Source organism: Camelus dromedarius, chromosome 22 (genome assembly GCF_036321535.1).
Source record: "Camelus dromedarius isolate mCamDro1 chromosome 22, mCamDro1.pat, whole genome shotgun sequence".
NCBI classification, from domain to species: Eukaryota; Metazoa; Chordata; class Mammalia; order Artiodactyla; family Camelidae; genus Camelus; species Camelus dromedarius.
Genome location: NC_087457.1, coordinates 12,516,183 through 12,538,121, shown reverse-complemented (window position 1 = coordinate 12,538,121; position 21,939 = coordinate 12,516,183). Strand labels below are relative to the sequence as shown.

The following is a 21,939-nucleotide window of genomic DNA, read 5'->3' as shown; positions in this document are numbered from 1 at the left end:
GTATATTTACAAAGTTGTGCAATCATTGCCATAATCAATTTTAGAACATTTTTGTCATTCCCAAAGAAACCCTGTACTCTTTAACTATCAACCCCCCAACCTCCCTGCTCCACCACAACCCCAGCTCTTCGCAAATACTAACTTCCTCTCTCTATGGATTTGCCCATTCTGGTCATTTCATGTAAATGAAATTGTATGATTTGTGGTGTTCAGTGACTGGCATGATGTATTCAAGGCTCATCCACATTGTAGCATGTTTCGGAACATCTTTTCATGGCTAAGTAATATTCTGTTGTATGACTTTATCATATTTTGTTTATCCACTCATCACTTGATGGACACGTGGTTTCTTTGACCAGTGGCTATAATGCCTAATGCTGCTACAAACATTTGTGTACAGGTTTTGGTGTGGGCATAGTTTTCAGTTCTCTTGGGTCTGTACTTAAGAATGGAAGTTGAATCAAATGATGCAGATATGTTTATTTCCACCCACTACGAGATTAGAAACAGCCCCAGGGCAGAGTTTGAGGCGTTCATCTCCTGACCCAGTACTGTGTACGTAGATGTTCAGCAAATGTTTGTTGACTGGAATGAATGAATGGGTGATATTTGCAATCCTAACACAGAACGTGGTAGGCAGTAGGGGGACTAGACAGGCAGCGTAAATAAAATGAATCTGGAAAAAAAGCAACCCATCTTGATCCCACCAAGTAAAACTGCAAAATACACTTCTCAGAAGCCCAGCCGCCCTTCTGTGAAGTGGGGGTAACAATACCTTGCAGAGTTGTGGTGTCAGATTGCTTTCTCTCTGAGGAGGCCTGGGACAGACCTGGGACACCCTTGAGGCATTAACCAATGCTATACATACAGCTCCTTAAATTCAGGATGGTCCCTCTCCCACAAACCAATCCCATCTTTGGCCTTCTGTGAAATATTTAGATTTAACCTTGAAAGGACTGAGCTTTCGTCCCACTCTGTCTTTTGCGGCCTGATCATTACACCTGTGTCTACATTCATGCTACCAAAGCTGCTAGTTTAAAAAGTGAAAGGAGGTGACTGATCCAGTGGATTTTGCTCTCAAGATGAGAATTAGAAGTGCCATCTCCTCAATCTGTCCTGGAATCATCATTACTTCCCTGGGGCAAGGTGTGCCACCCAGCTACACACTCTCCAAGTCTGCAGAATTAGACTTTCTGCTTTGTTTATTATTTGGATGTCAAATAGACTCAATCTGTCAGCCTCTGAAAAAGAATATATATATATATACTGAATCACTTTGCTGTACACCTGAAACATTGTAAATCAACTGTAATTTTTAAAAAGGAAAATAAAAAACAAATAAAAAAACAGAGTATGATTCTTGAGATTGAGGACAAAAACCAAGAGAGGGGGTTCTGTGTTTATTACACGGTTATGTTAAGTATGTTTAAACATAAGTAAGCATACAATTAAATATTTTTAATGATGGGATGAATTTTGTTGATTAGGATTATCTCCACAGTAAAGTGTGTTTGAAATGACAGAATCTCTAAATTTCAGAATGTAATTGCATGTCAATGACTTCCCAGTTCAGGTACCAAACTCAAGCTAGAAGAGAAAAATATCACCTAAGTCAGTTTGGCTTCACTAACTAGATAAAAATGATATGTAATCTGCACATCAACTCAACAATCTAAAAATTGTTAGTCTCAGCCTAGTATGTACACCATATAATTTTTGTAAATGAAAGACACTTCTAAAACAGATGAAACCTTCTATCCTCATGAACTGGCACAAAATTTTTTCTTATAATTTTGCTTGCACTATTAATTTGCTTATAACCCACCTTCTTTTAATAAATAGAGGAGAAGTTCTCATTTCCTGTTTGTGGACAAATCCCCCAATTAGCACTGTGAGAACCACGGTGTTTTATTGCAGGGGTCAACGAGGACCCCCAAAGGTTCCCAATTTATGGTGGCATTTGACAGTTCACAGACATGCCCCCCCTCCAGGCGATGGCCAACAACTGAATCTTAGGATGACTGCTCACCTCATGCACCCCCACCCCAGCTCTTACCGCCTCATCCCTAGGGTGGGGGTGGGGCGCCGAGGAGGCAGAGTTTGCAGCTAGAACTGGACCCCATTTGGGAAGGAGACCAATTTCTGTGATTCCATCATAGAAAGACCTAGAACTAAAAGAGGGCCTTAAAGACAATCGTCACCCCTGCTTACAAAACAGCACAGACGCTCTACTGTGGGCGGAGGTGTGCGCACGTGGAGGGCGACCCCCCGCGGGACCCTGTGAACCCACAACCCCAGGACATTTTCACTGACATCTTCCGTCAGTGATTAGTGCTGTAATTTTTTTAACTAGAAGGGGAGGGGGGGAAAACAGTCAAGAGTGATGTGGGTGTGTATATTTCTTGGAATTCAGAGGTTCGGGGAACGCGGAAGTGGGGAACCCACCAAAAATATCCCTAGTACAGAAGTTGGCAAAACAAACAGCTCTTACTTTTTTTTTTTAAAGCTGAAATGTGTAACAGGAGAAATTCTCTCACAAGGGGAAAGTGTTCCTAAGCCAAGTTCAGGCGGAGGAAAAATTTTCCAGCATGTCAGGAACGAAGCTGACGTTCCATTAAGTAACCAAAAAAAAAAAAGTTCTGGAGGAAAGAGGAAGGAAGAAAAGGCACCAAAATTAAGACGGCGCTTTCCATTCCAGACGGCGCAGCTGAGCGCGCTTGGGAAGTTGCCTGGGAAGGGAGGGAGCAGCCGACTTCTCCCCGGAGGTCCCGGCCCCAGCGGATGTTTCCTGTCCTGCCCCAGGACCGTCAAGCCGAAGCTTACAAAACATCCTTTCCCCTGGAACCGAGCGCTCGGTGCGGAGACCCTCCCCTCCCCGCCTCGGCGATCTCGGAGCCCGCCCTCCGCTTCCTCCCGCGCAGCCCCTCCCTCCCGGAGCCGCGGCGCCCGGCCCGGCGCGCGGAGAGGAAGGGTCCGCGGTAGCAGGTGGCGCCACCGGGAGAGAGGAGCCCCGGGGACCGCCGCCCGCGAGGTAGGAACCGGGGCTGCACGTCCTTGGGTCATCTGACATCTATTGAGCAAAGCGGGGCGGGGGAGGGGGGACCTTGACCTTCCAGCCTCGGGCTGCGGGCATTTTCTTGCTGATGGGTGTGCGTGGTGGGTGAGTGGGCTCCGAGAAGGTCACGCATTTCTTTTCCCTCTCTTTCCAAATGTAACTTTGGCTCTTGGGCGCCTGAAAGCACACGTTTTGTTGGCGTTCTGGTGTGGAAAGTGTTAGGGCTGAATTCTGGGGATTCCCAGATTTTTTTTTCTTTTTGGGGGGAAGGGGTGTGGGGAGGGAGTCCGGAATGTCAAGGGGAATTCGTAAATACCTTCAGCACTGAAGGGATTCAGGAAGAAGGGAGCGCTATGGAAGCTTGAGGAAAAGGCATTTTCGCCTGGATGAGCTGGGGTCTAGTTATGTCCCCAGGACCTGGGTCGCGTGTCCTTCTGCCCCCCTCCCCCGGCAAAATGCTCCCTGCTTCCCTCTCTCCCGCCCGCCGTCCTGGGAACACACCCTTGGAGCTGCTCCTCCCGCGTGGGGCTGTGGCACGAGTCCCAGTGCTGTGCGCTTAAGGGCAGAGCCCAGATGCCTGGAGACTTGGATGTCTGTCCGTCTAGGGTAGAGCGAACCGGTCCACCTGGAAGGTTGCATGTGACCCTGGTCTCCGTTAGGGACATGCCCCAGCAGCTGGTCGCTGATAGTCTAGCCTTGGCAGCCTGTGCTGAGATTGGACTGACCCAGAGAACTCAGCATGGCTTCTGCACAAATGTTCAAAATTTTATGAAGCATTTCAAATGCCCTTTCTCTGAACTCCAATGGCCTTTACTTCTCTGCAGTGCACATTTTGCTCCTTATCAGCACACTGCCTTGCACTGTTCTCTGACAAGCGAAATAAACAGGAGAGTGAACTGGCCAGACCAGTCAGGACCTATCAGTTGATCCCAAGACAAGACAGTAAGGAACTCTTTTTGAGCCCTGACTGTGCCAGGCACCACTCTAAAGGAGGTGAATGTTAACATCCTCAGCCCGGTTTTGTGGGTGGGTGACTTTGGACGAGTTCTGTGTCCTCAGCCTCAGTTTTCTCATCTGTAAAATGAGACAGTAATGACTCCAACCTCACAGAGGTGTGGCAAGAGGTATGTTCATTTCAAAAGGTTATTTTATTAAAGCAGGTGAACAATACAGGCTGGTCTCCCTGTCCTCAGAGTGTGCAGTGTAGATGGGGGGGGGGGATCTCTTGCCACTGAAAAGCGGCTGGGTTCTGTAGGAGGTACCAAGAGTGCCTTGTTAGGATTTGTACCTTAATGAGGACATTGGATTTCACTTGCCAGCCAGTGCAAGCCCATAGGTGTCAGCTCACTAGGCTCTAAGCTCCCTAAGGGCAGGGTTCGTATTGTATACAGGTTCAGTGTGCGTGGATTCAGCCAACCTTAAGGAAGGAAGGAAGGAAGGAAGGAAGGAAGGAAGGAAGGAAGGAAGGAAGGAAGCAAGGAAGGAAGGAAGGAAGGAAGGATGGAAGGAATTACAGAAAATTCCAAAAAGCAAAACTTGGGTTTGCACTGAAACTATTTACATAACATTTACATTGCATTTCCAACTGTTTACATGGCACTTACATTGAAGTACAGCTGATTTACAGTGTGTTTGGTTTTATAAGTCATCTAGAGATGACTTAAAGTATAAGGGAGGATGCAGTGCAGGATGTGCATAGGTTGTATGTAATTACTATGTCATTTTATATAAGGGACTTGAGCATCAGTGGACTGTGGTATCTGCAAGCGTCCTGGAACCAAACCCCACCCCAGCCCCAGGGAAACCCAGGGATGACTATATATTTGTTTCCCTTAAAAAAAAGTTTCTCAAACTGTGGTCTAAGGACCTCATCACTCTTGAGAAGGGATGCAGGGTCCCCTCTGGGGAAGAGTTCAGCAGGGAGCCTGTGGGTGCCCAGGAGGCTCCTCTTCCCACTCCCAGCAAAGCATCTCCATCTCTACCCGACTTACATGTTGGGGCAACCAGCTGAAAGATTTGAAAACAATTTGCAGAACTGCTCACCTGAAACAGGTGATGTTGTATGCAGGCAGAACAGAACTGCTCATGGAACGGCGTTGATTTACAGACTGATCTCCAGCTTGGCCCTGTCTAGGCTCTCACTTGGCCCTCCCCATCGCCTCCCACGTCATGACCATCTCCTGCCGCAGGAATCCCCCAGGAGTGGTCGGGACCGACCAGGCTCAGCAGATGAGTTCTGCCGTCTCAGGCAGCTGGTCCTCAGGTTCAGGGACAGACAAGGGCCAGGACCCCAGAGCGCTCATGTTCCAACCTGGCCTCTCTTTGAATCTTTTCTGACAGTCTTAAGTCACTGTGAGCTCGATTCTGCTCGCGGTGACAGGTTGCGTGACCAATGATCACAGTAGCTGTTACTGATCTGCCTTTATGATGACAGCTTACTTACTGAGCCAGGCAGTGTGCTGAGCACGTTACGCAGAGTAGCTCACGTCATCCCCACAAAAGCCCTATTCCCCGCTCTGCTGACGGGCAATCCAAAGGTGGAGGTGTTACATGACTTGACCAAGGGCATCCAGCCAGTTGGTGCTGAAGGTGGGATGGGAGCCCCATCCCCCGAGTCTGAGCCACGCTGCCTTGAATATTTTTGCAGCCCCACTGGACAGAGGTAAGAGGGATATTGTTCTGAGTGCATTTCTTTCAGCCATATTTTTGGCAAAGAATGTCCCCCGAGAATAGGCTGGGAGGACAGAGTGGCAGGGCCAGGACAGAACGTTCCGTGGAGGAAGTGTGCTGCTGTGAAAAAAGTATTCAGGGACTGGGGAGAAGGGTATATAGCTCAGTAGTCAGAGCACATGCTTAGCACTCACAAGGTCATGGGTTCGATCCCCGGTACTTCCATTAAAGTAACTAAATAAATAAGCCTAATTACCTCTCCCTCCAAAAAACAAAAACAAAAACCCACAAGCAAAATAAATAAAATGTCTTTTTTTAAAAAAGTAGTCAGGATTCCTGTCCAAGCTGTGCCTCAGGGAAACTTCACCCCTCCTGAGAGGTGGGGAGGTTTAGTGGGAAAGGACCAGCTCTGTTGCCAGACTCCCTGGGTTCAAATCCTAGCTTTGCCGCAAATTAGCTCAGTCATCTTAGTCAAATTATCAAGATAACGACATTTCGTGTAGAGGGTTGATAATGACAGTACTTTATCGTAAAGATGGTATTATGATGGCTTAGTCCATCTAAAGCATGTAGAGCTGTGCCTGGCACATAGTAAGCACTCAATAAATATGTAATTATGTGTAAAAGGGTTGGGTTCACCTTAGGGAAGGTAGTTGGGGGGCAGGCTGGAAATAAGAAGTAACTGGTGTTTGAGACTGTAAAATGGGAGCCAACAATTTAACTGTGAGCTGGGGAGAGGAGGGCTGTGCCTGGACCCCAGCCAGGAAGGACCCCGGGTCCCTGAGAAGAGACAGCGTAGAACCTACGAGAAAGAGCTTAGGTGTTCTCTCCGAAGTTTAAAAAAAACAGAAACAACTAGTCTTTAAGATGGGCTTTGCCAAATTGGATCCAGTGATTCAATAAAGTATAACTTATTTATCTTTGCAGTTATGGAAATGAGTCCCACCTCTGACCTATTGTCATTTCGGAAAAAAAAAAAACAACAAAATACCTTACTTGTAAATGCCACTGGCTGAACCGCTTGTATTTTTGGAAGGATGACTTGAAGCTTTCAAGCTGAGATATAAAATTTAAGAGCTAAATATAGCTGATGAAAAAAACATGACTTACAAAAGAATTCTGTGGTTTTTTTCAAAGAACAGCTCTGTGAGCGCTGCCTAAGTCTAGGTTAAATTTGCAATGATTTTTAAAGTAGTGTGCACCAGTTTGCCAACCTTCACTGGAAGTAAAAGTTGGCAAGAAATAATTACTGTCTGACATTTACTGAGCACTTCTTATGAGTTAGGTGTTGTGCTCAGTGCTTCACATGTAATTTCTCACTTCTTTAACCCTCATGTCCATCTATCAGGTGAATACAGTTGAACCTTGAACTGCATGGGTCCACGTATACAAGGATTTTCAATAAATACTTGCAGTCCTATAGGATCTGGGGTTGGTTGAATGCACGGATGTGGAATCTCGGATACGGAGGGCTGGCTGTAAAGTTACACTTGGATTTTCGACTGTGGGGAGAGTTGTGGACCCTAACGCCCTCGTGTCATTCAAGGGTCAACCGTACTACTGTTATCCCTAGTTTACAAATAAGGATAACAAAGCTTAGAGAAGGAAATGATACGCACAGAACCACACGGCTGTGAAGTGATAGGGTGGGGATTCTGACTCAGGACTGTCTGGTTGGGTCTCGGTGCTTAAATCTTACATTTTGGGTGCAGCCTTTATGGAGACAGTATGGAGGTTCCTTAAACAACTAAAAATAGATTTATCATATGATCCAGCAATCCCACACCTGGGCATATATCTGGAAAAGACAAAAACTCTAATTTGAAAAGATATATGCGCCCCTAATGTCATAGCAGCACTATTTACAACAGCCAAGATGTGGAAGCTACCTAAATGTCCATGGACAGGTGATTGGATAAAGAAAATGTGGTATATATACACAATGGAATAGTACTCAGCCATAAAAAAGGATGAAATAATGCCATTTGCAGCAACATGGATGGACCTAGAGATTATCATACCAAGTGAAGTAAATGAGAAGGAGAAAGAAAAATACCATATGATACCACTTATATGTAGAAGCTAAAAAGAAGATACAATGAACTTATTTACAAAACTGAAACAGACTTATAGAAAACAAATTTATGGTTACAGGGGGAAAGGAGTAGGGAGGGATAAATTGGGAGTATGGGATTTGCAGATACTAACTACTATATATAAAATGGATAAATCACAGAATCCTAGTATATAGCACAGGGAAATATATTCAATATCTTGTAATAATCTATAATGAAATAGATTTGGAAAAATCTAATCCTCCCTGATTTAAGCCTTTTCTACGTGTTTGAGGAGGGCTGTATCTGGAAGGGGACGGAGGGAGCATTAACTCACAAGCCTCTTAGGCATTTGGAGAGGAGGGGCTCAGAAGATGCAAAGGTACCAGACAGGAGAGGCTCCTTGCAGCCGCACCGAGGTCAGCAGACTGTGTCTGGGGACCAGGCGTGGGGAAGCTCATGAAGCGAGTTGTCTTCACCCTTCTCCCTGTGTTCCCAGAGGCCCGCTGTCTCCAGGGATCTGTCCCTCCTTTTCTGCAGGGATCTCGGTTGCTCGCTGGCAAGACAAAGGGGGCCCCAGCTGCAGCCTCCCATGGAGCTGCTCTTAGCACTGAACCCCCTTCGTGTCCCTTATCTAAAATGAATTCCCTTATTTGCTGTCCCTCCGGCCCTCCTTGGCCCGTGCTTGACTGTCAGCAAACCACTGGAAAGTGATGAACAGATGAGCACAGGTGCATCTCTAGTGGGAGACGGATTTCACTGTGGCAGCAAATAGGGAGCATTCTGGAGGCGGGAGGCTCCCCAGACACCCCCTACCCAGCCCCCCAGTTGTTACCTGCTACATTCTGGAAAGACAAGCTCCTTTCTGAGGGTCTGGGGTTACTTGATGGAGGAGCTGTGCATGTGAATTCTCCAGACCTTTATAGCATTGACTCAACCCAGACAGCTCCCGGCAGCAGCATGAAGTGGGTGACGTCTTTCCTCGGTGCTCAGAGTTCTTTGTCTGTCTGTCTGTCTGTTCTTTTCTCTTTCCTAGCGTCCCCTTTTCCACCCACTTTCTCAGCCTCTCATATGCAGACTCCCCTTCTTTCCCCATCGCTAGTAACGCCTTCAGGCCCTTCATTCACTGAACAACCTTAAAGCACACATTATCCACATGTGTGCGTGTTTATAAGAATCAATTTTTTTCCTTTCTTTCTTTTTTTCTTTCTTTCTATTTCTTTCTTTCTTCCTTTCTTTCTCTTTCTTTCTTTCTTCCTTTCTCTCTTCCTTCCTTCCTTTCTTTCTTTTCCTTCTTTCCTTCTTTCTTTCTCTGGAGACAAGATGACCATGGAATTTATGAATCCATGAGCAGTGTGGGGAAGGGTATAAGGATTTGGAATATAGGTCCTTCCTACACGATAAACCAGGACTCACGTGGGTCATTAGTGATTGTAGAGGCCTTAGCTTAGTGACCAGGGGCGGGGTCAGGGGAAGGAAGGAGATCTGTGGTATCTCCCAGGCCTCCCAAGACAGACAGGAAAGTACACACCCTCTGTGCTTTCAACCCTGGAGGGCTCCCTTAGCCTCACCCTCTGTTTACAAAAAGAGGTTCCCAAGAGACAGAAGCAGACGGGAGGATTTGGAAAAGCAGACCCAATACTGAACAAAATGTTCCAAGGCAACAGAGAAGGCCTTGGTGTATGTTCACTGGTCTACGCGGGGCTCTTCTGGACCCTTGGAACTTTCCATAGCTTAACTCTCTGGCTAATTATTACCAGCTGTGTGGTTGCTGACAGCCACCTCTGTGCCAGGCCTGCCAGCCGAGTTCCGGGCCAGCCTGAGGGCTGCACCAGCCGCCGTCGGGGGCTGAGGTCCCTGGAGTTTTCTTCAGGAACAAGCAGGGGGCCCCGGGCTGCCCACCTGCCTGCAGCTTGAGTGACTGGCCTTTCTGCTGCCTCCTGGCCTCTGGCTGCTTGTTGTCCAGAGCCCCGTCTGGTTTTTGGGGATGTCTGAGCCGTCTGCATACCCCGCATGAGCGCGGTCAGCTCCCCCCCTGGGTGGCTCAGTGGCCCACGTGTAGAGCCCCTCTGTGCACAGATGCCAAGGGCGTCTCCGGAAAAGAGAGGCTCGCACAGGCTTTAGTAAATACACAGCTGTCAGGGCTCCAGGCGCGTAGCAGCCATAGCCTGGTGAGGCATTTGATCTGCTTCTAAAACCATGAGCCTCAGGACTGAAATGGATCTTGGAGACTTTCCAGACTAAACTCTTCATGTTACAGGTGAGGAGACTGACTCCTAGCTAAAGAGCAATTTGGCCAAGGTCATGGAGCTTGGGTCCACAAAACCAGCCTGCTGCCTGGGTGGTCTGGGGGGTGGGGTTACAGTTTCAGGGGTGCTGGGTGTTTCCATTTGCCCCTAAAGCCCCTCCCCAGCCTTCTCCTCTCCCCTCTATGTCCCGGGGGCTGACCTGAATGGCACCCTTGCATTTGGCTTCAAGTTTAAGTTCAGCCAGTGGAGGCCACGGTCAGGAGATCAGAGGCGTGGATATTTATTCCCTTTGCTCCTTTCCTGCTCCATTGCCTGGGCTGGTTGTGTCCTCTGACTGAAGGCCACACTCCTGTCACACAGCCCTGTCCCTCTGGCCCCTTAGACCCTAACCCTAACCCTAACTCCAGGGCAGCAGCAGTGCCTGCCCCACCGGGTAGCCCTGGAAAACGGCACTCTCTCATCTCCAGACTCTACTCAGCCCTCTGTCAAGGGTCCCTTTATGAAACTCTCAAACTGGACAGTGTTACCTGCCAGGGTCCTGACAGATCCATGTGGCTTTGTTGACCAGATAAAGAAAAGTCTGTATGAAAAGAGGTGAAATTTAGCAGGAGGGTGTATTTGTTTCCCAAGGCTGCTGTTAAAAATGACCATGAACTTGGCGACTTAAAACAGCAGACACTTCTCTCACAGCTCTGGAGGTCAGAAAGCCAACATCAGTATCTCTGGGCAGAAATCCAGGTGTCCACCAGGCTCCCTCCAGCGCCTCTAAGGGAGGAAGGCTGGAGTTGAGAATCTCCCTTCCCCAGCAGGTTAGGCTCTGATTAACTATTTCCCCTGAGGCCTTGTTAAGAAGAACGGAATGCTGGCGGGTGTCAAATGGTTTCCTTCCGCAACCCCAGCCAGAAGCCCAAGGGGATTTTCCTCTGATATTTACTGCGGGAATCTGGTCGAGCCCCTGGAGGCAAATCTCACAGTGATGTAGGGGTCCCCCGTGACTGGGTCCCCCTGGAGTTTTAAACTCTCAGAGTTGTTGACACTGAGCCCTCAGCAATTCATCAATTACAGTCCCCCCCTGGCACCAGTGGTTTCCACAGTAGTCCTCATCGTCAGTCTCTGCTCCCCTAAGGTGTGACTTCCTGCATTCACGTTTGATCGCTTCTTTACCTCCTGGCCCTGTAAGATGTTCTGGGCTCATCTTGTATATTTCCTGCCCCTAGTCTTGGAATCAGCCATTTCTTCAAGTAGCCCTGGTTCCTTTTATTGGAGAATGGGGTTGAGAACCAAGGTCTGGGTGCTAGTTATGCTTGTTGCCTCTGAGGTGCTGTTGTTTCCAGGCCTTCTCAACTTACAGAGCAAGAAGATACATGTGTGTATACTAACCTGCATATACACACACATTTAAACATATCTGTAGGTAACCATCTGAATCTATATTAAGCAGAACATGAATTCACATTGCTGTCTCCAACTCTAATCCACGACCTCATGGATCTTTCTAGACCTCCCCTTGCTTGTCTATAACTTCCCACGCCGACAACGAGAAATCTGGCTCCAGCCACCTTCCTTCCATTTACTTCATTGTTCAATTGCAACATGCACGGATAGCGGTTTTAGAACAGTTAACACGTACTCCCACGGGAAATGACAGCTTTATCAGCTAGAGAACAGTGCTGGTATACAATTTCTTTGGCCCACGGTCTTATAGATGCCACTCATTTCCAATGTTAGTTAGGTCAGCGTCTTTTCCCCCACAGTCCCTCCAGTGAAGTTCTTTCAGACAGTTGTGATCCAGTTAGATTGGTCACGGTCTGCATCCCATCCTGGGAGTCCCCGCTCTCCTCAATGATTTTTCCTTAATTTATACCCAGGAAGGTTCACTCTTTGTGCCGTAAAGTTCTATGGGTTTTGGCAAATGTGTAGTGTCCTGTCCCCAGCATTACAGTATCCTATACAATAGTTTTACACCCTAAAAAAATCCTCTGTGCTTCACGTATTCAGGCTGATTGAGAGTAACACTTGGGAAAGGAAAAAGAGGAAAAGCAAGATTGGGCAGGAGAGCCTTCAGACTGTAATGCAAGCCTCTGCTGGGCCAATGCGCAGCTCCCAAGCAAAGGTTAGAGGAGTCCTGTGCTCAGCCGTTGGCTGGGGGCTGCCGGGGAAGACTGATCTCAGCTCAGAAGCAGAGGCAGACTCTTGAGTCTTCAGAGGCACTAACAGCTGGAGGTTATCAGCCAGCCACATTCCTCGAAGCTGGGTTGCTAAATCCGTTCACTTCCTTTTTTTTTTTTAATTGAAGTGTAGTCAATTTACAATGTGTTAATTTCTGGCATACAGCATAGTGATTCATTTATACATATATGTATATATATACATATATTCCTTTTCATGTTCTTTTTCATTATAGGGCCATTACAAGGTATTGAATATAGTTCCCTGTGCTATACAGTAGGACCTTGTTTACCTATTTTATATATAGTACTTCTACAAATCCTGAACTCTCAGTTTATCCCTCCCCACCCTCTTTCCATTAAATCCATTCTTGACAGGGATCTGAGTGTGGTAACTCTGTGTCCTCCGGAAATATCTTTGAAATTTCCAAGCAGAGGTTGGCTGACTGTTGGTGAGGAATCTTGAGCAGAGGGATCCCTGTATCAGGTGTGATTTGGAATCAGGTGACCCCAGTGGCCTCTTCCAGCTCTGGGGCCATGACAGTCCTTCAGCCTGCTCCAATGCAGACAGCCCAGGTATTCCGTTTCTCACATGCATTCCATCTCGCGCAAGCCCTTCTCCTCTTAAGCTGACCAGCTTTCGCCCTGCTCTGCCCTAGAGGAAGGATCAGGGACCAAGGATAATTCACGGAGATGCCGAGGAGCCAGAGATGCTATGGTTCCCACTTCTGATGCGCACGCCTTTCTAGATCCCAGATGCACAAGAAAATGGTTACAGTATCAATAGCAATGTGGACCACAGACTGGGGCGTAGATAAAAAGCTTGTGAGTACAGGCAAGAAGGTCGAAAAATTCAAAGCTAAGACTGCACTAACCAAATCCGGTTTGGATTTGTCCCCTCCCCGGAACATGGAAAAAGCCAAACAGCACTCCCTACTGACCCTTAGAGCCCCGCACACTGAGCCAGGTACAACGTTCTTATTTCCTTCCATCCCCACTCCTAGGGGTGCTCCTGGGCTTTTATCTGCAGGTGCAGAGCCATTCCAGAGCGGTCCTGACCTTTCTCCGCAGGAAGGTGGAAAACTTCCAGACTTCCGGAAGGAAAAGTGGCTCTGATATTTTGTTCTACCTGGCCTTACTCTGCCTTTTGTTTAACCTGCTTAACTTTAAAAGCCTGTTTTATTTTTGTAACTTGGCAGCGCTGCCTGGCTCACAGATGTCCTAAGGCAAACAGGCAAGGTCTGTATATAACCTCTTAGGACAGTCTTAGCTCCCAAGCCAAAAGGACTTTTAATATTTACTTTGTCTCTCTTTAGAGATTTACTTTGAACACTTGCTTCTGCTTTGAAGCATTTTCAGGCTTCAAAGACCCCGTTTGTTGTGCCCAGCCAGAGAACAGTAGCATTTTTTTCCTTATATTGACACTGCTATTTTTATACAATGAATCACGCATACCAATTTTAATTCCAAAAGCTCACAATTAAAGCGCTTCCTTGAACCCAGGACGCTGGCCAGCCTTCTCACCTTCCTGTCCACCCTGTCACTTCTTGGTGGAACAACTAAAGCCAGAATCTGCTGGGTCAGAGAGTGGAAATAAAGTACTGGAGGATAAAATTTCCTGATCCTTCCATCCCCAGGACCAGACAATCGGGTTAGAATCCATATTTAAATACTCAATGGTTGCTCCAGGTCTCTACTCCAAAGTTACATGAGACCCACAAACGTACTAAGAGTTAATATTCTGAGAAGACATTTGCGGTTAGTGAGTCCAGGATGTTTGAATTATAGGCAGATTCTGTCTCTGAAAACAATGCCGGAACACAAAAAAATAGCCTGCTTAAAAAAAAAAAATCAATAAAAAGCACACAAAGCACATACTGTCCTTGAGCCATTCTGTAGGAATAGAGATGACAAGTAAATGAAATTTTAAAAAAAGCAAAAGAAGTGTTTTATTTTAATTATAGTATGGTCAGCTTACAATGTTGTGTCAATTTCTGGTGTACAGCATCGTGTCTCAGTCATATATGTACATACATATATTCCTTGTTATGTTCTTTTTCATTATAGGTTACTGCAAGGTACTGAATATAGTTCCCTGTGCTATCCAGTTGAAACTTGTGGTTTATCAATTTTATATATAGTTGTTAGTATCTGCAAATTTCGAACTCCCAATTTATCCCTTCCCACCCCTTTTCCCCCCTGGTAACCATAAGTTTGTTTTCTATGTCTGTTGAGTCTGTTAGAAGTTTTTTTCTTAAGTGCTTTCATTCCTCTCCTGGAGAATACAGAGTGACATTGTGAACTTGGCCGCCGTTTCCACAGAAGGAGAGCAGGGTCACAGGTCTGAGGCACCAGCTCTCCTCTGGAAACTGCCAGCTCATTATAGGTGACAGTTGCATCACCTTGAATTAGGGGAACAAAGACTTTTTTGTCCCCCAGATTTCAGCTTTGCTAGCACAAAGTGTTAGAGAACGGTCACATACAGAGTGGCTGTTGGAATTCTGGAGGAATTTCTAAGAATTAGCCTCAGGCAAAGGGCATTTGGCCGGAAACTTGCTCTGAAAACTTACCTTGTAAGTAAGCATGTGACTTCCACCTGACTTAATTTTCCTCAGTCCCAAGGGTTCCAGGGCCAGGGAAAAGGTCCCAGTCTGGTTTGCTGGCGTGGTCACTCTTCAGAGTAAACTGGGAATAAAATCAAAGACAAATCACCAAAAGTAATGTCTCTCTTTGACACTGAGTATGACTGGGAGGATTTTAAAGTAAAATTTTTAAAAATTTCCTAATTCAAAAGACAGATATGGAATCTTTGTATTTGAACTAAGTCTGAATGAAGGAGAAAAAGATAGAGGGGAGAACAAAGGACCGAGTAGGAATGGGGAAATCAGAGTCCTGATTCTAGCTTTGGCTCTGTCTCTTAACCTTGGGCAAATCTACAGCGTATCAGGGCCTTTGTTTACTTATTTTTTTTTTATTTAAAAATTTTGTTTGGTTTACTTATATTAAAATTAGAAGGTGGAACTAGATGGCCTGTAAAAGCCTTTCCAGCTCTGTTCTAGCAATTCGTCTCTTAGTTGTTTTGGGGTGTTTTTTTTGGTTAAGTTTAAGCCAAAACAATGATGCAAAGTGGAATATGGGTATAGACTTGCAAGAGGGTCATCTCGAGGCTGGTAGCTGGCCTCAGGCGACTCTCACCTCATGCAGTTTGCGAAGATGAGCTGACATTAAGATGGGCGTCATGACAGGCGTTTGTATATATCTGTTGAATGAATGAGTGAATCAATCCATCAGTCAGTCAGGACAGCACTGAGACAGGAGAGGATGGAGACCTTGTTTATGTGGCACAGATTTGCTTTTCAGTGATGCCTGGGGAGAGGTTTTAGGGGCAGATTCAGCCGGAGCTGAACTTCCAAGGTGAGGGCTAATTTACACAGCACTCTTTGTCTGTGGAGCAGGACGGAGAGGCTGCTGGCAGGATGCTGAGGACTGTGGTTCTTCCAAGTACAGGTGGCTTGACTATGAAGAAATGGGACTCTTTTTTCTCCCCAGTTTAATGACCAGAATATTGATTAGTATTTGCTTTGGCTGAGTCTTACAGAAGCCCAAAACAACAGTGGCTTAGCAACATGTAAGTAAATTTTTCTCTCACATAAAAGAAATCTGTAGGTAGGCGATTCATGGTAGGCGTGGAGGCTCCACGTGTCATGGATGAGGGTCTATCAAACTCAGATTTGAGTATGGCTGCGTGAACTCAGCGATCACATCAGCATTCCAGTCAGCGGGGAAAAGAAAGAACCAAAAAAGGGCTCACCTCCTGTCTTCCTGTCTTAGTCTGTTCTGGCCCCTGTAGCAAAATACCACAGACTGGGCCGCTTGTAAACAACAGGAATTTATTCCTCGTCATTTTGGAGGCTGGACGTCTGAGATCAGGACACCAGCCTGGTTGTATTCCAGTGAGGCGCTCTTCCTGGTTCACTGCGGGTGCCTTCTAGCGGTGTCCTCACCCGCTGGAAGGGGCAACGGGTCTGTCTGGAGCCTCTTTTATAAGGACACTGATGGATTTAAGCATCTCCCAAAGGCTCCATCTCCTAATACCATCACCTTGAGGGGTTAAGATTTTAACCTGTGAAATTTGGGGGTGCAAAAACATTCGGACCATCGTACCTCCCTGTGCCCCACCCACCCATGATACTTCCTGGGAGTTGAACTTGACATTTCTGTTTTTCTCCCATTGCCCAAAACTTGGTCACATGGCCACACCTAAGCGCAATGGAGACTGGGAAACAGCTTTTATTCATAATACCTAAAAATCAGGGGTTTTTTTTTCTTTTACTAAGAGAGAAGGGGAGAACTGATGTTAGGGAATATTCGTCTTGAGGATTCTCAGACTTCCAGTTATGCAGTGATACTCCCATGGCTCCACTCCTTTGATCCCTTAAAATCATCTTCAGGGCCCAGAGCAAATTATTTTCAACATTCCAAGGGAATTTTCATCCTGTGGAGGCAAATCTGATTTCCAGAAGCAGGCCGGGGTCACTCAGGACAACCGTGATGGTGATAAAGCTGAGAATTGCCATTTCATAAGAATGAAATATGCACTTCTACTGCTGGATAGTATAGGCTGTCCTGGGTATTGTGACCATGCCTACAGAAAATGACTCTAAAACCTGGATGTAATACATAAAGCAATTATTTGAAAAGGAAACAGAAGTAGGTAGATTCTGGTGGGTAGGGTATAGCTCAGTGGTAGAGTGCGTGCTTAGTGTGTGTGAGGTCCTGGATTCAATCCCTAGTACCTCCATTAAAAAAAAAAAAAAAGAAGTAGTTAGATTCTGGTGTTGCAGGTCAGCTTGGAGAAGAGGAGATGAGGACTTATACAAGGGGCTTGAGTAGTAGAGAGACATACACGAGAAACTCCAGACTCTTTCTGTTCCGGGGAATGAGAAAAGTGAAGCCAGGAAACCATGAATGCTGAAAAAGTAGGGGAACCCAGGAAGGGAAGAGCCCAAGAGGGGATCCCCAAGCCAAATCTCTGATCAACCCCTGGACCACTTCTGCACAGAAAACACTGAAAGCTGCTCGGCTAGACAGAAGATCAGCACTCAGACTAGATCTGCACCCAAGAAACAGGGTTTGCATTTCAAGCCCAGTAAGAAAATTACACCCTGGAAAAAAGGAAAAACAGCTCTCATCAGAGGAAAATAATGGGACCTGAAATCTCCACAACTTAGTATTCACGATGTCCAGGATGCAGTCCAAAATTATCTAACGTATCAAGAACTGTAAAGACGAAACACATTCTTTAAAGTCAATCAGATCTAACCTGGAGATGAACGTTATGTTAGAATTTAAAAGGCAAGTGTTCTTAAGTGTTTCTATACTTTTAAAAGATTTCATAGCTATCCTCAGTGAAGTAAAAATAATAACAATGCGGGGGGAAGCGCTTATTTTCAATTAAGCAAAATCTCAGCGGAGGAAAGGGAGGTTTCAACAGAGAAATTGAAATTATAAAAAAGAACCAAATGGAAATCCCTTTTTCAGTTGCTCTCTTTCTACTTGAAAGATTTAGAACATTTTGACCAAGGTGTGCCTTGGCATGGACTTTGTTATGTTTATTTTCTTGGTGTTTGTTTAGCACATTTCTGATTTTTACTACATTTGGGAATGTTTGGCTATCATTTCTTCACATATTTTTCTACTCCATTCTCTTCTCAGCTTCTGGATTTCCAATTGTATGTAAATTTGACGTTTGATTTCATCTGAAACGTCTCTGAGATTTTGTCCATTTTATTCCTGTGTTTTTCCTCTCTATTACTCATCCTGAATAATTTTGATTGATCCATCTTAAACTTTACTTATTCTTTCATTTGACATGTCCATTTGGCTATTAAGTGCATCTGGTGAATTTTTTTTTTCAGAAGTTGCACTTTTCAGCTCTAGAATACACATGAAGAAGTACATTATTCATGTACTAAATGGGCTATGAAAAGTTAAGGATGTATTTGGTAACTTAAAAGTCAACCGCTAAAAACAAAATGCTAACACTATAGTTAAAAAGCCATCAATAAAACTAGAATGGAATAATTGTTAAAAAAAAAAAACTCAAGTAATCAAAAAAGTAGGAAATGGGAAATGGAGAAACAAATGTCAGAAGAGAAAAAAAAAATAAAATGATCGACCCATTCCCAATCATAGAGATAATTACATTAAATGTTAATGACCTAAACATTTCAATTAAAAAAAGATCGGCAATTGTTTTTATATGGATTTTAAAAAGCCAAATATAACACCTCATTGAAGAAGATACACAGACGGCAAACAAATACGAAATGCTTATATGAAAAGATAACTCCACATCAGATGTCATTAAGAGACTGCAAATTAAAGCAACGTGATACCATTACACACCAGTAAGAATGGCCAAAATCCAGAACACTGATGACACCAAATGCTGGTGAGGATGAGAAGCAACAGGAAATTTCATTCATTGCTGGTGGGAGTGCAAAGTGGTCCAGCCACTCTGAAAGATGGTTTGGTGGTTACTTACAAAACTAAACCTACTCTTAGAATAGGATGCAGCAATCGCATTTCTTACTATTCACCCAAATTAGCTGACAACTTACGTCAAAGCAAAACTCTGCCCACAATAATAATAGCAGCTTTATTCATGAAGTGCCAAAACTTGGAAGTAACCAAGATGTCCTTCAGTGGGTAACTGCATAAATACACAGTGATACATCCAGACCAGGAATATTATTCAGGGTTTAAAAAAAAAGAGAGAGAGCTATCAAGCCACAAAAAGACATGGAGGAATCCTAAATGCATTTATTATTAAGTGAAAGAAGTCAATCCATAAAGGCTACATACCACTGGATTCTAACTATATGACATCTGGAAAAGGCAAAACTATGGAGACACTAAAAATATCAGGGGATTGCGGAGGGGAAGGATGAATAGGCAGAGCAGAGAGGGCTTTTAGGGCAGTGAAACTGTATGACACTACAGTGGTGGAGACTTGTTGTTATGTATTTGCCAAAATAAGTGGAATGAACACCACCAAGAGTGAATCCTGATGTAAACCAGATCTTGGCTCTGCTTCCAAGAGAAGTACAAACCATTACATGTTGGTGGGAAGAGAGGTGTTTGGGGCTCTCGGGTCTACGCGGGGCCCTCATCAGTTTACTTCCCAAAGACAAGACTTCCTTTGACTGTCTTCCTCTGGGTCTGGAGCCCCAGCCACCCCTGTCTCTGTACCAGCCAGGCTGGCAAAACCAGTGAACACAAGCATGTCTGCAGAGATGTTCTTTGGGCCCCTATAGTCCCCCTTTCGCATTCTTGTGCAGACTCCTTTTCCCCCTCATTGTCTCAGTTTCTCTGCACCACAACAGGACATGGGCTTCACTTTTCCCCTTTTCTCTTAAACCATTTTAGTAATGCCATCCCGTGCCTTTCTGCAAACGTAGTAATACAGCTCCTCCCATCAGCCCATCTTGTCTAGCCGGCAGAAAGAAATCTCTCCCATCCTCACCGTCCTCTCCCACCGCCTCTCCTCCCATTTTCCCCTTGGAATAACCCACTGGGAATAAAGCCCTTCCTCCCTAGGAGGGGCTGAGTGTTCCTCCGGAGGGGACACCAGCTCTGACAAGGTCATGTTTGCATTTTCAATGACACTTCCATCACGGTGTCCAAGTATTCCAGACTGACTGCAGGCAGAATTTGAACTTTTAAAAAATTACCTGCCAAGAGTCAACTTTGATTCAGCTATTTGAAATCCTTCCCACAAAACCTCAATACCCAGTCTCAATGCCCTTTTACTAATTAATGTTTATTTTCCTACCCCCAGGTAGTCTGCTTGTCTGCGTCTACGTAGGCTCAGACAGCGTCCTAAACCCCGGGGAACTCTCTGGATTTAGTAGAGTGAAGAGAAGGTATAAACAGGAAGCCAAAACTTGACATAAAAAAGAGAGATCTGTTGTAAACATGTCTCTATTAGGGGTTTCCCATCCTTTCTGGAAACAATAAAATGTAGCCACATCTTTTTTGTCCATAGCTTCCAGTCGAGGAGGAAGTTAATGTCCAACACGATTCTGTGTGCATAACCGCAGGCTAATATTTATATGTAAGCCAGGATACAGGCGCTGTGCCAGCACTAAAGCTTGGATACAGAGATAAGGAAGCGTTCTTGCCATTAAAGAACTCATATTCTAGTAGAAAGACAGACAAGTGAAGAGATCATCACAAAATGAGGTTGGTAAAGTGCTATGTTAGAGAAATTAACAAGTGCTGGGAGAGCAGCGGGAAGGAAGGAGATAACGTGTGTAAGATGATGCACTTACCAACAATGATGAGTTTCTACGATGTGTGTGCCAAGCAGTGTTGGGGGAACAGTGAAAACGAAATCAATCCCCTGTCTTCACGGAGTTTACATTCTAGTGCAGGAAACAGGCAATAAGAAAAAAAGATGTAAGATCAGGGAACAGGGTGGTGTTACACAAGGCAGTTTGAGTTGGGTCAGGAAGGATAAATAGATGTTAGCAGCAAAGGGCGTTCCACTCTGTCAACACACAAAACTAAACGCTGGGATGGCCAAGAGGTGGCTGGAGGAGAGGGAAGCAGGGGACGGGAACGGATGAGAAAGAGCATGAAATATTCTGAAAAGGGAGTTATGAGCTGCAGAAGTAGTAGATCGCAGGTGTCACGGGAGGGCCAGGGTGCATTTTTTTTCTCCTGAGTTTGGAAGAGAATTCATTCATCGGTTGTCAGAACCGGAAGGGACATTAAGAGGTAGACAGAGATCATGCTTCCTTATTTTACAGACGAAGAAAGCAAGACTCGGAGACGGAGAAGTAACTTGTCCCAAGTCACCCGGCTAGTCGAGGGCAGAACCAGGATTCCTCCAGTTTTCTGCACAGCTCGGCGCGGGCTTCTGTGCGGGAGAAGCGGCTGGGGGAGGCCCGCGGCTCGAAGGCAGCCCGGGTCGGGGATGCCGGCACACACCGCCCCCTCCCGGGGCTGCTCTGCAGGGCCTCCTTCCAGCCGCTCCCCTTACAGCCTCCCGCTGGGGCTCCCCGGGCGCTGGCGGCAGAGGCTTGAGGAGCAGGCAGGGAAAGCGACGACTCCCGGCCCCCCCGCCCACTCCACCTGTTGCCCTCGGCCGCCGAGGGGCTCAGCATCGCCCGGAGGAGAATGGGGGCCGGGGGTCGGGGGCTGCCGTGCGGGCCGAGCCCTGCGATTGGCGGAGAAGTCGCAGCGTCTCCGGCAACGCCCTTTCGCCGGCTCTCCCGGAGGCCGGGACCCTGAGGCCGGGCTCCCGGGCACCCCCGCCCACCCGCAGCCCCACCCTTCCTCCTCCGCCTGCCGCCTCCTCCTCCCGCTGGGGTCCGGGTCGGGCCGGCGAGCCGCGGAGCACGGGCGGGCGCAGCCGGGGCGCCGCGCTCCGAGCCATGGGAGGCGCCCACTCTCAGACCCCGAGGGGCCGGGAGCCGGCCGCGGAGAGGCCCCCGAGAGCTGGAGAGACCGCGTGAGTCCCAGAGCCCCCCCTCCCCGGCGCCCCCCACCCCCCACCCCGGGGCCACTGTTCGGGGTTTCGCGTGCCAGCACGGGACGGGAGCGCACGGCGTCCGTCCCACCGGGGCTGGGGAGGTGGGGCTCCCGCTCGCGCCCGCGGGGCGCAGGGGCGCAGGGGTGGGCCTGGTAGGACATCCCGCCCCGGGGACGCACAGCACCGACCCCACCGCGACAGA

At 46.6% G+C, this 21,939-nt stretch overlaps 1 protein-coding gene and 1 long non-coding RNA gene across 10 annotated transcripts in view; one reads left to right on the top strand and one right to left on the bottom strand.

Annotated features, from left to right (window-relative positions):
• Positions 1–2,945: 2,945 nt before the first annotated feature.
• Positions 2,946–21,939, top strand: part of TACC1 (transforming acidic coiled-coil containing protein 1) — a 95,089-nt gene continuing 76,095 nt past the window's right edge. Inside the window, exon 1 of one of the 7 annotated variants that reach the window (XM_064477442.1) lies at positions 2,946–3,031. Coding sequence is in view for 3 of the 7 variants with exons in the window: in XM_064477447.1 (XP_064333517.1) it covers positions 21,640–21,716 (77 nt within the window). In the remaining 4 variants the exon portion in view is untranslated. Of the gene's footprint in view, positions 3,032–21,579; positions 21,717–21,939 lie in introns of those variants that run through there. The other 6 variants (XM_031440078.2, XM_031440077.2, XM_064477447.1 and 3 more) reach the window with 6 other exon arrangements.
• On the bottom strand, positions 12,287–20,781 carry LOC116149111 (uncharacterized). Of its 3 annotated transcripts, none has more exons than XR_010377321.1 (3): positions 20,533–20,781; positions 14,767–14,881; positions 12,287–12,941 (listed from the first exon to the last, which is right to left on the bottom strand). It is a non-coding gene; the product is annotated as an uncharacterized LOC116149111 (long non-coding RNA). The 3 variants fall into 3 exon arrangements; XR_010377320.1 differs by lacking the exon at positions 20,533–20,781 and adding an exon at positions 15,392–15,776; XR_010377322.1 differs by lacking the exon at positions 20,533–20,781 and adding an exon at positions 15,392–15,776 and having other exon boundaries at positions 12,287–12,851.